Source organism: Meriones unguiculatus, chromosome 6 (genome assembly GCF_030254825.1).
Source record: "Meriones unguiculatus strain TT.TT164.6M chromosome 6, Bangor_MerUng_6.1, whole genome shotgun sequence".
In the NCBI taxonomy this organism is placed as follows: Eukaryota; Metazoa; Chordata; class Mammalia; order Rodentia; family Muridae; genus Meriones; species Meriones unguiculatus.
In genome coordinates this window covers 34,635,806-34,652,892 of record NC_083354.1, presented here as the reverse complement: position 1 = coordinate 34,652,892, position 17,087 = coordinate 34,635,806, and the positions used below count along the sequence as shown (strand labels likewise).

Below are 17,087 nucleotides of genomic sequence, written 5' to 3'. Positions count from 1 at the left end.
GACCAAGAAATAGTACAGAAACTTTTCCATCAAAGGTTTTGATAAACTGATTGACCTAATCTCATCTGTTTTCAAACAAGCCCTACCTACATGCCTACACTGGCAGTGCCAGGTAAGCTGTCACGGTCAGACTGATGGCCACAGCAGCACAGTAAGTGGGAGGGTGGAGGACGGTTTCACAGCTGTTCCTAGCAGTGTTGAAGGCTGTCTGGGCTCCTCCTCTAGTACGTTTCATCCCACATCAGCCTGCATAATCGGAAGGTAATGTACATGTGAAAGTACTAAGACAACTAGCACTGTGACTGCAGTTACAAGAAATTGGGTTTATTACCCAACCAAACAAAACAAGAGGGCTGGGAAAACGATACATTGGATACATTTAGGATTTTTCCCTATCCCGTAATTAATAAAGCAGAACTCTGAAATAAATATTTTATTTCATTAAAAAATCAGTATTTTCATGATTAGGGTGAGCAAATATTGTTTCAGTTCATCATTTCTGGTTTACATTGCAAACGGTTTCCATAATCTGTGTCTTCCTGACTCACTATTTGCCTACATGCTTGTGGGAAGCTTCTGTAGCCTTTTCTTGGTAGGAACTCCAGTTCTTCTGAATTCTTCCCTTTCTTTGAGATATTCCAGTTTGCATTCTTCATAGAAGGCCGGATCATTATAGCTACAAGGAGTAATTTAATATATTTCAAAATAGATACAACATAAGCTTTAATAGCATTCAGATATTCATGAGGTTCAATCTTGAAAAGTTGACTTTCAGTAACCCACCAAGACACAATAAACACTAACAAACTAGTGAGAAAAGCAGGATTAAAGATTTAAATTTTTTTGTAATTAATAAAGTACATAGTAATATAAAGTCTTGAGTCTTATCCCAGGATGCCACAGTGAGTGATCCTACACTCCAAGAGCCCGTGGTTCAACAGGCAAGGGCTGGACTAGAACAAAATCAGACAGTACAAGGATGGCAGTGGAAACATTAGGAAGGGGAGGTGTCAATGAGAACTCGGCTGAACTGCACTTTGCAGGGCCACAGAAACCCACCAAAAGGCATGTGGAAAGGCACATGTGAGGGGAAAGAGGTACATGACACTGCACGTAGGCTAGTACTCCCACGGTGGATGGAGCTCACAGAGCTCAAGAAAGGTGCCCAGGGACCAGGTCACGAAGGCCCAACCACCTCTGCCACACTGCTGCAGTCTGTCCTCAAAGCAACAGGAAGGACGAACAGTGAGCACAAGAGTCTGGAGCGGCTGCGTCGTGTGGCAGGCAGACTAGACGGGAACGGTTTTTAAACTTGGGTCCCCAATAATAGCACTAAAACAAAAAAATGACGAGGGCATAGCCCAGCCCACAGGAAAAGGTGTAGGATGCAGAGGAAAAAGGCTGACTTGGTAGCTAACTATAGTTAGTTTGGGCACAGATGACTCTAGATCACAGAACACTAATTCAAGTCACGTGACACAGACCGAACAAAAACATTCCCTTTAGGACATGAAGAAAGCAGAGAAACAGGATCTATAGTTATTTAATCCATGAGTATAAATTACAGCTAAGACAGCCAGCCTCGAGGACTGAACAACCCTTGATTCCTGGCCTTTCTGTCAGAGAGCCATTTATGGACTAGCCTGACCATAGCCTGTAAGCCACTCAGATAAAGGCCCTTTTAATGTATATAGAGTCATTCCAGTTGTTCCTCTAGCAAACAGTTTTTTACATATACATATGTAAACAAAGTGACAATTTCAAATTTGCACCACAGAGCTGAAGATGTTTCTTATTCATCATAGCTCTCTACCACGGTCAAGTAGAAGTTCCCACTATAACTTTACTAAACTGCAAGTCTCGTAACTAAGATGTGGCAAGTTTGCCTTGTTTTAATCAACAGTGTTTTGATGCTGGACATGTGTGTGCTCCATGGAGTATCTCTGTCTCAGCCATTAGAGAAGTCATGCCATCTTGCCTGATCAGAGAAACCCTTCACCTTCTCAGCCTAGAATCTGATTTTTCTCCAAAAAGTACATTGAAAATGCCAGAGAGTGGAACAGGATGATGCATGCTTATGACAGCATTCAAAAGTCTGAGACGGCTGGCCCAGGCTACACTCCTTCCATATTCCCAACATATCTGGAATGGGCATTGTGGGAGCCTGGGCAACTTCCAATCCTCTGTGACATGAGGAAGAATGGGCTCCTGACCAAGGCAGAACTTTCCTGATGGGAACAGACCTTTAGTTTCCCATGAAAATTCCTGATTGGTGGCCAAGGCTTTCAGGAGCTGTCTTGTCCCATGTACTGCCTACACCTGTGAAAACTGAGGACAGAAAAAGTGGTCCTTGGCTCTCACACTAGCTGTGCGCATCGCCTGAGGAAGTCTAGGAATGGCAGCTGCAGTTTGTAAGTAAGGAGAACTCTTGGTTTTCACAGGCATCACCTGCAGACTTAAGGAAGGCTGTCTGCCACAGCAAGAGAGGTTTTTAATACAAGCCTCAAACACCTCCTTCCTCCCTGTTACAGGACTGGGGAGCCTTTTTAAAGGCCACACAGGAAGCACACACTGGCATTGGCAGTCACCAGGGCAGGGGAAATTTGAGGTTCAGGGAAGAAATTCCAACTGGCTCGTGACCAGGCTTCGGTGCTCGGGCACTAAGTGCTGAGCAGATGGCCCTCCAATACACAGAGCAGTAGTGTGCTTGCCACCAGGACTCCACCTGTCTGTAGCTCTCTCCAGCACTGCTCACCACTTCCTGTACATGAAAGGAAGAGCCACAGTTCCTATCAATGACCAGCACATGAATCGGGCTAGGTCAGGATGCTCTCCAGGTTCTGCAGATAAGCCTAGGTCTCATACGTCCAGGAACTTCCAGGTTTGGAATTCAGACTGACAGATTAACCCGTTTCCCAGGTGGAGGGCACAAACCTGCAGACCCTGTGTCAGGGGCTGTTTATCCACTGAAAGCCTTTGTAATTTGGTGGGCTCAGGAGGACTTCCTGTCACATTCAAGGACAACACACAGCAGTGAGGGATTTAGGTGTGAGTTCGGTGTATGGCTTAGGCCCCTGAGCTAGAAGGTGGGGCTGTATTTTGAGGAAGAAGAGACATAAAGGATTCCCTGTCTCAGGTTTCCTAAGGATTCAAGCTGGAGTATAAACTGGCCTCACAGAAAGAAGGGGAAATGCAGATGGTTCTAGCACAAAGGACTCTGGAGTGAAAAGCACCAGGGGTATCAGGATTCAAAACAGTCACCTGTCTCCCCATCCCCAGAATCCCTGTGGGTCTGGTCTGGGTGGCTGAGAAGGAAAGACCTGTGCACTTGCTGGGTGTGAGGCAGAAAGCCAAAGTGCGTCTGGCAAAGCTGAGGCTCTTAGGATGGGTGATGGTGCTTACTGTACACTGGCTGGTTTTATGTCAATTTGACATAAGCTACAGTCATCAGAAAGGAAGGGGCCTCAGCTGAGGAAATGGATCCATAAGATCCCGCTGTGGGGCATTTTCTTAATTAGTGATTGATGGGGCGGGTCCAGCCCATGGTGGGTGGTGCCATTCCTGGACTGGTGGTCCTGGATTCTGTAAGAAAGCAAGCTGGGCAAGCATGGGAGCAGCCAATAAGCAGCACCCTGGATGGCTTCTGCATCAGCTCCAGCCTCCAACTTCCTATCCTGTCTGAGTTCCTGTCCTGACTTCCTTCAATGATGTAGAACAATAAGGAAATAGAGACCAAATAAACACTTTCCTCCCAACATGCTTTTTGGTCATGGTGTTTCACAGTAATAGAAACCCTAACACTTATTTTCATCTGCCCAAAAAACTTGGGCTTGTGTTCTAGTGAAGGCTGTGTGGTGCCAGCTTCCTTCTGTGGTCTGTAGACTCTGGGCAGGTGCCCCGCCCCCTTGATGTAGCACATTTTGTTCTTTTGGTTGGTTGGTTTTTATTTGCTTTTTTTGGTTTCTTACAAAGGCAGGGTTTCTCTAACAGAGCCTTGGATGTCCTGAACTCACTTTGTATGTCAGGCTGGCAAATCCACATGCCACCTCTGCCTCTCTGCCTCTGCCTCCGGGATTAAAGGTGGGTGCCAATGTCCATCCCGTTTGCCTTTCTGAGTGAGGATTGATCATCTTACCCAGGGTCCTCCTTCTTGCTTAGCTTCTTTAAGGGTACAGATTTTAGTATATTTATCCTATATTATAAGTCTAATATCTATGATATTAGTCTAATATGAGTGAGTATATACCATGTGTGTCTTTCTGCTTCTGGGATACTTCACTCAGGATGATCTTTTCTAGTTCCCACCATTTGCCTGCAAATTTCATGATTTCCTTGTTTTTAATAGCTGAGTAGTATTCTATTGTGTAAATGTTCCACAATTTCTGTATCCATTCCTCAACTGAGGGACATATGGGTTGTTTCCAGATTCTGGCTATTACGAATAAAGCTGCTATGAACATGGTTGAGCAAATGTCCTTGTTATGTACTTGAGCATATTTTGGATATATGCCTAGGAGTGGTATAGCTGGATCTTGAGATAGCACTATTCCTAATTGTCTGAGAAACCACCAGATTGATCAGAAGAGGGAGAAAACAGGGAACAGGACAGAAGCCTACCACAGAGGGCCTCTGAAAGACAATACCCAGCAGGGTATTAAAGCAGAAGCTGAGACTCATAGCCAAACTTTGGGCAGAGTGGAGGGAATCTGATGAAAGAAGGAGGAGATAGAAAGACCTGGAGGGGACAGCTCCACAAGAAGAGCAACAGAACCAAATTATATGGGCCCAGAGGTCTTTTCTGAGATTTATATTCCAACCAAGGACCATGCATGGAGATAACCTAGAACCCCTGCACACATGTAGCCCATGGCAGCTCAGTCCACAAGTGGGTTCCCTAGTAATGGGAACAGGGGCAGTGGAGTCTCTGACATGAACTCAGGGGCTGGCTCTTTGATCACCTCCCCCTGGGGGTGGGGGGAGCAGCCTTACCAGGCCACAGAGGAAGACAATGGAGACAGTCCTGATGAGACCTGACAGCCTAGGGTCAGATGGAAGGGGAGGAGGACCTCCCCTATCAGTGGACTTGGAGAGGGGGATGGGAGGAGAAGAGGGAGGGAGGGCAGGATTGGGAGGATATGAGGGAGGGACCACAGCTGCGATACAAAATGAATACATTGTAATTAATAAAAAATAAATAAATTTTAAAAAACAATAATAAAATAAAAAATACAGGTGGGTGCCACCACCCCAGTGCAAGTTTTGTTCTTACAGCAAAAAGGCAGCAGTCTCAGACCAAGTGGTCTGTTCACCTAATGTGTTTTTTCTGTAAGGCTTCCCCACACCCTCCTGTTTTCTGTAGGACTCAGTACTCTAGCCAATGCTTCAAAATTTGAAATTTACTTTTATAGCTTTCTTATCATGTGTTGCCACTAGGAGCTGAAGCAAAAATTCAGCAGGCTGCCAGGCTGAAAAGTTCCTGGGGAAAGTCTAGTTCACTTGCTGTTCACTTGCTGTTCATTAGAAGAACTAAAAAGCAGGCTATACTGCATTCTATAAAGCAAGCTGTTACAGGATCTATTAAACCATGTGGAAAATCACATATACAATTCTGCCAAATATAAATTTCTTAAAAATCCCTTCCTAAATGCCCTTCTTTTAGAATAACCTGTAACAAACTGATGTCTTAACCAGCAACATGCAGAATGTGGTGGTGTGTGGGGGTGGTACTGACATATTAAAGGTAATGAGCTATTAATATTCTCTTACTACACACTTTGCAATCACAGATCCACAAACACAGAGGTAACTACTTACTAAGCAGTTAGACAGTCTTTCAATGCAGAATTTTCTTTCCGGCATTTTACTACCATAAGGAATCCAGAGTCCTTGCAACATTTGGTAAAATCTGAAAAGAAATGAGAGAAGAGAAAAAGAAAGAAAAGAAAAGGGAAGGGGAGGGAAGGGAGGGAAGAAGGAGAGAAGAGAGAAGGGAAGGAGAGAAGGAGAGGAGAGGAGAGAGGGGGAGGGGAGGGGAAGAAAAAAAGAAAAGAGAAAGAAGAGAGAGAGAGTACATTAACATGATTTTAAAAGTCTTAACAGTCTTTCCCTTAGAATCCACTATCCAGGCTGTGCACATTCCATATTCCAAAAAACAAAACAAAACAAAACAACAACAACAAAAACAGAAAAAACCACATACACTTACACTACTAAAGGGCAGACAAGTATTGCTCATTTTGTAAAAAAGGATGTGAGAGGAGGATTTGTAAGATAAAGGCAGGAAAGCTGCCTGAAGACACACAGACCATAATGACCTCACAAGATTTTTAATGGGCAAAGCATGCACTGTAAGGGAAATAAGTAACAAGAAATGTGGCTGGAATGAAAATGGCCCCCACAGGCCCAAGGGAGTGGACTGTAGGAGGTATGGCCTTCTTGGAGAAAATATGTCACTGGGGGTGGTTTGACGTTTCAGATGTTCAAGTCAGGCCTAGTGTCTTGCTCTTCCTGATCTGGATATAGAACTGCCAATTCCTTCTCCAGCACCATATCTCATGGCATGCAGCCATGCTTCCCACCATGAAAATAATGGACTAAACCTCTGAACCTTTTAAGCCAGCCTCAGTTAAAGTTTGCCTTGTTAGAGTTGTGTGGTCAAAAGTTTTCTTCACAGCAATAGAAACAAACCCTAAGAAGTTGGTACCAGGGGTGGGGTATTGCTGTGATGGCCCTGGCCATGCTTTTGTTTGGAGGAGTGTGGACTTTGGATTAAGAAAGCAGTGTAATGCTCTAAGTGGATCCTAATGGGCCATGCTAGTAGGAGCATGGAAGAATGGAAGACAGTGGTGCTGAGTGTGATCTGAACTGTGGAGACCAGGATCAAAAGGTTTCAGACTCAGAATATGCTGATGTGGCCTAGGGACCATTCTTGTGGTATCTTGTCAAAGGATGTGGCTGCTTTCTACCCTTGTCCACAAAATCTGACGCTAACTTGAAGAGTTATGGAGATTTCCAGACAGCCTAGCATTGACTATGTTGCTTGCTTATTAGTGGCCACACTCATGCGGATTTATAATGAAAAGAAGCAAACTAAGCAAGCAGAAATACAAAATGTAGTCTGTGGAGAAAAGGGGTACCAGGAACTATAAATAGGTTAAAGAAAAGCCTGATGGTAGATGGAATAAAGGGAATAGTGACCATAAAGTAAGACCCTACTTATCGAAGTTTCAAATTTGTGAAAAGGAATCAAAGAAAAGTGAAAAGAAATTAAAGATTAGAGCCTGGCACGGTGGTGCACACCTTTAATCTAGCACTAAGAAGCAAAGGGTGGTGGATCTCTGAGTTCAAGGCCAACATGGTCTACAGAACAAGTCTCAGGACAGCCAAGTTTAGGCAGTGAAGGAAAACAATGAAAACAGAAAGCTAGTGAAGATGTAATTGAACAAAATGGCACCATGTCCCACCCTCGGCAGCAAGAGAACACTGCAGCTTCCGCCATGTGGTTCTGGCTTTAAAGTCAAGGGAAGAATAAAGGGGTTATGGACTCTCTCTCCAGGGTAAGAAAAGCCGCTGAGGCCAGGCACATGTGCATGGAGGCCTGAAAAGGCCACTGTGTAAAGCCTGCATTGCCTTTGAGACTGAAAGATGTTAGAGATGCCAGAGCTATAGGATATGTGCCAACAGGAGCTGCTAACAGGAAGTGGATCCAGCCCAAGACAGAGAAATGTGCTGCAGTCAACAAAGCTGAAAGGAGTTGGAAGATCTGAAGAACACTTTGACTTAACTATGGAGATGCAGAATATGGCATTTGCCCAACTGGTTTTTGGTCTTGTTTGGTCCAATATTTCCTCATTATGTTCCTATCCCTCCCTTTTAGAATGGTAATATGTATCCTGTGCCATTATATGTTAGAAGTATAGGATACAATTTTTCATTTTGATTTTATGGGGAGTTGCAGTTAAGAGAGTATGTGAGTCCCTGAGACTTTTAACTTTGAAACAGTGCTGATACTGTGACAGACTGTGGAGACTGTTGAAGTTGGACTATATACTATGGCTACAAGCTTCTGAGAAGCAGGGAGTGTACTGTGGTGGTCGGAATGAAAATGGACCATAGGTCCATATACAGGAGTGGCAATGAAAATGGGCCATAGGTCCATATACAGGAGTGGCACTAGTGAGTGGCCTTCTCAGAGGAAGTGTGTCACTGGAGCTAAGTTTTGAGGTTTCAGATATGACTCTCCTCCTGCTGCCTGCCGATCTGGACACTGAATTTTCAGCTCCTTCTCCAGCACCATGTCTGCCTGCATGCTGCCATGCTTCCCACCATGAGGATAATGGACTAAACCTCTGAACCGGTAAGCCAGCCCCAATTACATCTTTTCCTTACAATAGCTGTTGTGGTCATGGTATCTCTTCACAGCAATGGAAACCCTACGTGTTAAAACTGTTCCCAGGCCCAGGTACCTGGCATCCATGTCTGTTTCCTCTCAGAGTATGGCAGAGCTGAAGACTTCCCTCTGGTGGCAGCAAAGCCTCCCCCTTCTGAAGAGCCTTGCAATGTGCCTTAACGTCAAGTGACAGGGCTCTCATTCTTTACCAAGTCCTAAGATGCCATAAAATTACAGTGAGTTTCCTGTTCTGCTTCCATCCCGTGACCTCACACTGCACGTTTAGTCTCTGATACCACAGTCTGCTCACAGCCTGGCTGCTGACCCTCTACCTTGCACTCGCTCTGAGCCAGACCTAGTTGCAAACTATCTTTGCAGCTCTCCTCCTGACTGTCCTGCCACTCTCTTGCTGCTGCTGCTATTCTACAAGTCCCAGGCTATGCTATCAAGTTATTACTTTGCTGTCAAATAACTGGCCACTTCCCGCTCTGGTGCTAAGCATGACACCATCCTCACAAAGAAGCTGTAGGGTAAAGTCTCGATGCTTTTGTAGTTTGTATGATATAAATTATCCCTTGAGCTATGAGCTATATTTTAATCACTGAGGAATATTTTATTCATAGTTAACTTAAAACAAGCAGAAACTTCCCAAGTCTTCATATAGCTACATACCTGTATGTGACAAAAATACTTTTATATCACAGCAACCAACAATGATTGAAATAAATTTTATGTGTACAAAACGTACTAGGAGGGATTTGGCCAGAACTAGAGACCCAAAGCAGACACAGCTGTATCTACATAGCAGCATGACTAGACTCTGAAGAGAGCTGGCAGCATAGGAGCAAGGATAAGATGAATTAGAGAATGCCCAGGATGTGATGACATGAAAAGCAGTCTAGAGAGAGAGTGCTCTTTAGCTGTCAGCCCTCCTACCATCCCAACTCCATCCACTGTCTAGTCTGAACAACAGCCATTATTTCCTTCATTCCAACTACAAATATCTCTGTTCTCTAGACAGATGAGCTGGGCCTGAGGGCTAAGTCAAACCCAGTGAACTTAGTTTGTGCCCTTTGGCCAAGGACTTCCAACTCAAAACACAAAGCAGAGATAAGGTTAGCCGATTATCAGTGGACACACTAAGGAGCAGTCTCATGGGTACAAGGTATCCTTTACTTTTGATTTTGGAATGTCTACTTTTCTTACACGTGTTTCTGCACTTGGAGCACTGTGTTAACATGTGATCGCAAATAAAGCAACATGGGCAGTCCCCAAAGGGAATGTGTCCATAAAGTTGACTACAGGGTTCTTTAAGAGAGCGGCCATGTTCAACAGCAGTGATGAAAAGTGATCTAGAAACCCTTCCTCTGTGTCCCACAGTGACCTCATCACACCTGTGCCAAACTGGCCTCCTCAGATAATGGCTGGAAGAAACATCAGTCATCCTGAGTTCTGTCTGAGGAAAGCATGCTGGTTGGCACATTCCCAGACCTTTCTGGAAAACACAGTGGCTATTATCAAAAGCCTAATTGATAAATTTAACAGACCCAGCATTCTACTGCCTTAGGTCAGCACAGAACACAGGGGCACTGCAGGGTTTTAGTATCCACCCCACCCCCAGCAGCCAAGTGTGCTGAGTGGGAAACTGACAGAAATGGTATTTCTATGTTCTGCTCACATGAGAGGTACAATCCACAGTTGTCTTCTCTTTGCCAAAACCTCTTCTGGAGTAACTACAACTGCTCTGAAGCCTCAAGATGTTCTGGAAGGTTTCTATCACATGTTTAGCAACATGACTTTAGTAAGGATCTTTCTTTCCTCCTGCATTAGCATATAGTCATGTAAGATAAATGTTGCTAGTATTACAGACTGACTCTAAAATGATATTCTGAAAGTCTTAAAAGTAAATACTGTCCACCTATCAATATTATGCTAAATGTTAAAGAGTTTGCATACCCTACTCTATCAATCATTGAATATTAATGAGAACTATAAAAACTATACAAATAGTTACAGGACATGCCCCCCCCCAAAATAAAACCCTAAAAATTAAGAACTATTAAAGTAATATTATGAACTACAAAAATAAAACTTCATTTCATTAAATTCATGTTAAGGTAGTATAAATACAAATGAACAATGCAAGCTTGAAAAGACTAAGTTATTCCAAAATTTAGTGACAAGAGAATTCAAGTCCTTTTTTTCACTAAAATACCAAGAAGAGGAGAATCTCTTAATCTCAGTATTCAGAAAGCAGAGGCAGAGAGGCCTCTGGAAGTCTAGAGTCAGCCCAGCCTATAAAGCAGGACGGCCAGGGCTACACAGACAGACCATGTCAAAAAACAACATGGAAATCCACATATTTTGTACAACCTTCATTTCTTTCAAAGAAACTACCTGGCATCAAACTAGAACACGCCTCTAATAAAATAGTTTTGTGTAAACCAAAAGGTACATCAGGAATGTCTAGGAAGACCCAGAAGCTTCAGCATAGGGTAGTGGACAGAGCATTAAATCACATTTTAGTTCATTATTAGTACATACCGTTTCCAGTTACTGTGAGCTGAACAAACTTTGAGGGAGCTTCTAATAGCCATACAGTGGGGAGCCAAAAATATCAGACACTTGATCTTTTCCATTATTCTCTTCACTTAATGAGTTTCATGAAACACAATATTTTACAAATAGTTACACAATTAGAACTAAGGTATTTATTGAGATAGAATCATTTTTTAAGATACATTTTTTTAAGTCTGTTATTGTGGCTGGAGAGATGGCTCAGCAGGTTAAGAGTACTTGGTGCTCTTACAGAAAGTACATGCACCTTTTTTTAATTCTTCTGTTCTTCCACATAATTTTCATTATTACTTTGCTGATAGGCACTTATTTAAAGTTAATGATAATCACAATTTCAACTAAGACCCTGACTGTCTACTGTGTGCAAGGCACTGCTCTACGTGTCTATGCGCACACGCTCCACCAGACAGGCATTCAGTTGCCAGCTGGGCCAACTGCACTGTAAATAGGTAACAGACCATACAGTGTGGCACAGATTAGACTAGAATCAGGCTTTTTTAAGTCAAGAAAAGTATCTGAAACTCCTGGATAACACTTACTCTCTCTACGGTCAGAACACAGGGTGGAAGGCTCACTGCACTGGAGGAACACTCAGGCCAACAGAACAGACGCACAGGCCAGCGTTCTTAAATGACTCAGAAACCCTGAGAGTGGAGTGGCAATAACCCAGCATGCCACACGTCATGGCCACGGAAGCAGGAAGCCAAGGCTGCTGGCTGGGTGCATACTGAATGGCATCTTAGTAACCACCAAAAATAAAACAGCATCAGATACTTCAACTCCTCGGTGTATATCCTATTCTGCAAAACTCTTATAAATATTTTTAGCGAGAATTTTACATAATAAAAAGTGGTTTCTCCAATGTGACTATAATAAATGAGCTAAAATTTTTCATTTTGTTTATTTTTCCTGTGACCTGAGGAATTTAATTGCAGCTGCTGACATGAGCATGGGTGAAGGGTTACACAAGATAGTGGCAGATACTTTTACTGTTTATTGGAAGAAGCCACTGGGAATAAATTCACACATGCAATAATAAAGCCTCTCTTTCCTTCCATAAGCTTCTCACAATAACCACACAAAATGACAAGTTGTGTACTTTAGATTTGAAGTATGTCATGAGGACACTATGCTTTCTTTCCACAATGTCAAGCCATTATTTTAAAGAATAATGACAGATTTACAAGCTATATCATTGGTATATTGACTGCATTTTCCAAGCACTCTCAATTTCCCTTGATAGCTTGCTGATGAGAGATTAATTTCAATCCTAATTATTCATATGAACTCTTAGATCACACATCATGTAAGTAATTATGTCTCTCTCTTTTTCTTGGTGTGTTTACAAGAGGTGAGGGTTACAAAAGGGTTAAAGAGGGAACAAAGTTCGAAGAGGTGGCTGTGGGCTTAGACATCAACAAGATAAAAGGCAGGTAGGCCTCAGGGTGAATGGAGCTGCAGAGGTGAGGTACAGAGGACCCTGGAGACCATAATGGTGAGGTGCATGACCAGGTCTGTCATGAACAGCCACAATCACAGGGCAATTAAAGGCAGCCCTGTCAAGTGATAGTGCCTTCACTGAGCCGACCACACACAGGGTTCTCAGATGACAGATTGGCTCCCCTATCCATCTGTAGAACACAAGTGAGGCTGCAGCTTTCCACCGTCTGATGTGCTCTTGGCCTGGTATGTTTTTAACATGTCTGTGTGCCTACACGGTCCCTTCTGTCCTCAGGAGTAACGTATTATCAATCTGTGAGTCACAGATGATGCTGGTACCTGCACATACAATGACCTGCAGCACCCTTTCTGTGTTTGGACTTAAAACAGAACCAAATGCTGCTTTGTGAATGGAGTCACCAGAGCAAGATAGCCTGAAAGCCAATGTTCCACAGGATTTGGAGTAACTTAATGCAATGCAGCGCAGCCAGATGGCAACAAAGTGCTATGAGATTTTGAAAGGAAGGTATGAGAACAGAGCGGTGTAAGCAGCAAAGCCCCTGACCACCAGCTTCTCAAAGGAGCACAAGCAGGAGATGCTCTAATGACAGCATCCACGATCAGGATTAATGATGAGAAGTGGAAGGCTGAGAAAATAGCCAAGAAAGAAAACCAAAAAGTCAATGACTCTGTCTCTCCCATTTTCCTTAGAGATCCCATTTGAGGGCCCAATACACAGTTTCCTCACAACTCCTGAAATGTGCTGGTGTGAAAATTTTAAGCAAGCTGCTTTAGACAGGTCAATGTCCATACAGAAAGTAAGAACCTCCAAGATAACTACAGGAGCAGGTCCACTCACCTCATATTAAAATAAATATTTGAAAGCTGGGTGCAGTGGCACACACCTGTAATCCCAATACTCAGGGAGGCAGAGGCATGCGGGTTGCTGCGAGTTCGAGACCAGCCTGGTCCACAAAGCAAATCCAGGACAGGCAAAGCTACACAGAGAAACCCTGACTCGAAAAAAACTGAATACATACATACATAAGTAAATAAATGTGTATATGTATGTCTTTTTAAAAATGTCACTTTCCAGATAACCACAATGGGACTATTATATAGTTATTCAGTAAAGGAATAGCATATTGACTGCCATTTTCTGTTTTCTTAAAACAAAAGCTGTGTCTCTTGTCAACAACAGATCTAACTCTTATCCCACCTGCCAAAATGAAAATACTATAAACAAAACAGCACACTGATAGTGTTGGTCTCCTAGGTTCTTTTCTTTTCTGAGGGGTGTCGCCATCTTCAGCTAGGCTCAAATGACTTCCTGCCTTTGCCCCAGGAGCTGTGACTACAGCAAGGGTAGGTTGTGCCTCCAGCAGTCCTCAAGACATGGAGGGATGTCAGTAAAACGCTTTAGAGTATGCTGCAGAGTATTACTGCTCAAAACACAAGCACAAAGTAAGTGGCTAAGGAAGAGCGTGAGCAAACAGCTGTGGGCATCACACAGGAGGACAAGGACGGGCTAGGGGACAAGAACTACAAACTCGGGGGTTTTGGTACTATATAAGCATGGAACAAACTGTTGCCTTAAGAGAGAGAGACAGAGAGAAGAAAAGAAGTAGCTGTAGGCTGGGAAAAGAGAAAAGGAACCTGGGCTGAGGGAGTGGCATGAGGAAGCCAGCCGTCTCGCATCTTTCTCCCTGTCTATTTAGCAACAACTGGTGGGAACCCCACTGACTCACTAAGAACTTCCCATTCACCACCTTCCAGGGCTGTTTCAGATGTATAGCTTAATTTCCTTAAACACTAATTAATTGTTCTCAACTACAAATTTAGAAAGTCCTGTTTGTGAAATGTATATAGTCACATCAAGCAAAAAGCATTATTTCAGGGGAAAAAGACACTCTCAGAAGTCACACTGTAGGCTTTCTTCCATCTAACACGGTCACACCAACTGCCAAAATGAAAGAAATCTGACAATAATATGTGCTACCTTCCTGGTAAGTACATCCAAATTCTCAGTTTGGAAAAGGGGAAAAATGGGAGAAAGGGGCTAAAAGACATGGTGGCCTCAATTTAATTAGACATTAATCAGTATACTATCCCTGGTTAACAAGACAAATCGATCCTTTCAGTTCTGGCTGCAGTTTATTTAAAGACTTTACAATGTTACTACTTAAGATCAGGTCCTATGGAGGTGTTATCTCACCATTTATATTTTCACAACACTTATGATATCGCTGTCACACTCTTAAAATAAATGAAAAGCCCATGCCACATTTCAAATCAACAAAATGCTACTGACTCTATTTTTATTTCAGGAAATAAACATTAAAATAATTCTGTATTGCTCACTTAGTGTTGAACAGTTAAATAAAATGATGTAGGGTTTTTCTTTTTTATGTTACAAGTAGACTTCAGAATCAAGTATTTAATCACTTGGCTTTAAAATTCAGTTTGAGATAATGTATTAGAAAAATCGTGACAACAAAAGCATTTTGTGACAAAATTATTATGCTTTTAATTTTCTATTAAATTATGATTTATTAACATTCTACACTTTAAAGATTAGTCTGTATATAAGAATGAATTTAGTGGTGCATTTAATGAGACAAGAAGATAGAAGGATGAACATGAAAAGATTATTCTATATTGTAGTGCATGAGCTGTTTGACAATTCTAGCACAGTCCAACAGAAAGCTTCTCTCTAGATTGATCACGGCTCAGTTAACAGCACTGAATATCTAATACCTCCAACTCAATTAATTCTCACCTGATTAACATCAGACTGATATTCAAACTAAATCATCTCTCCAGTCAAGTAGAAATCAATATTTCTGATTTTACTTTTAAATTACAATAGAAAATAAAATGCATGATCTTCAATATGCCAAGAGTGGCTTTCCTAGTCTACCATGGCATGGGTAACGCAGTTGATTAAAGTATTATTCTAATTTGAGCACCACTATGTAGCAGGATCTGATTAATCTGAACACAGAGATGGGGTAAAGTAATTAGATATGTCTTATACAGGGCAAACAGAAAATTGACATAAAATAAACTTGACTTCTTTAAAACAAACCTTGCTGTTTATGAGCTCAAGTACTTAAGAATATAGTTTTATTAGAGATTGATTACGCTCAGAAAAAAATACATGTCAGAATATTTACCAGGGGCTAAGAAACAGCAACTCTTTTCTATAACATTCCTTCTATAACTATCCTCTCTAAAAGGCATACATTCTTGAAACCAACCCAAATTATTTCTATGTGACCTTTGCAGAGAGAAAAAAACATGGTGGCCCAAACTTGCTGAGTAGAGAAATCACTAAATCCTTATACATTTGTAACTGCTCCTATTGAGGAGAAGGTGAAATTGATTTTGTCCTTCTTCATTTCCTATAAATTTAACATGAATATGAACTGTAAAGCCTAATTATTTGTTGGGTTAATTGACCAGAAATGACTGTTTTGCTTGTTAGCAAACTCAAAAATTTATAAGAAAATTAGAAAAACTTAAAATTTTTATAATGAAAATTGCAGCTAAATGTATAGTTTACTAGAGTTGAGAATACTACAGTTCCAAGCAGTGGAAGCCAAAATTGTGCTGTACACAGAATAGATATATAATGTAACTTCATGTCATAATGTAACAATGGTATGCATTTTATATATAAAAATCTATATATAATGTAAAAATGTACATTTTTGTTTCTATGCCTCTTAAACTTATTTGCAGATGGGAAATCCAAAGAACCACAAAACAACAAACTTTGTTTTTATTCTACTAGTCTATCAAACAATATGAATACACACAATGAAATAAATAATTATTTAAATGCTGCTGATGCTTTTACAGTTAAGACTTCAGACTAATTATGTGCTCCACACGTGCAAGCGAACAGTAGCATGCTAAGATCTAATGAGTCAAGAGTTAGGGCCAAGGAGAGGCTTGAATACTTAAGAGACACTACAGAAATATTTTATTTTGACTGTTTTATTAAGAACTTTATTAAAAAGCTAAAAAGGAGCCATAAGATATAATTCCTCTCTCCAAATATATGTATTTTGCCATAGAATAGGGGTAGAAAAAGCAGCTGTCACAAAGTCTTGTTTGTTAGACTCCACAAAGAATATTTTTAATTTTAAACCAGAATGTCAATAGGGTCGACTGAAATAAAGAGAAATAAATTAATGCTAAATAATTACTAAGGAAGTTTTGTTTATGGAAATGAATAATTCAGTGTTTCACAAACTAAATTCAAGCAGCAGCTGCTCTGCTGACATTAACCTAAAAAGAGCTTCCTTAAAATGTACAAGCTTGAACACCATGGGATCATCCACCCTCTCAAGTCACAGAGTGTTGTTTCCTAGGTCTTCTGCATTTGGTGTAAAATATTCCACAGCTATAATACAACTAGCCAATCATTAAAGACTCGCAGCATCACCATTTTCTTGGGAAGACTCTGTCACATTCTACTTAACTGAATATATGCATAATTTCTGGCCTGTTATATCTTATCACAGCTGGGAAGAGAGACTAATTCAGTTTCTAACAATCTGTTCTTGGCCTACTTGGTCCTGGATTTTATTGTAATTCTAAAATGAGCCCTAGACTGCCTTTCAAACCAATGCAACTTCCGTCTGTGCCCTATTCATCAAAACGAGCAAAGAAG

At 41.6% G+C, this 17,087-nt stretch overlaps 1 protein-coding gene across 3 annotated transcripts in view; it reads right to left on the bottom strand.

Annotated features, from left to right (window-relative positions):
* Nucleotides 1-418: 418 nt before the first annotated feature.
* The window catches only part of Cmc1 (C-X9-C motif containing 1), a 58,853-nt gene continuing 42,184 nt past the window's right edge, over nucleotides 419-17,087 (bottom strand). For 2 of the 3 annotated variants that reach the window (XM_060385088.1, XM_060385089.1), the window contains 2 exons: nucleotides 5,815-5,905; nucleotides 419-676 (listed from right to left, as the gene is read on the bottom strand). In XM_060385088.1, coding sequence (XP_060241071.1) covers nucleotides 556-676; nucleotides 5,815-5,905 — 212 coding nt within the window. In that variant the 3' untranslated portion in view covers nucleotides 419-555. The remainder of the gene's footprint in view (nucleotides 677-5,814; nucleotides 5,906-17,087) is intronic. The other variant, XM_060385090.1, reaches the window with a different exon arrangement.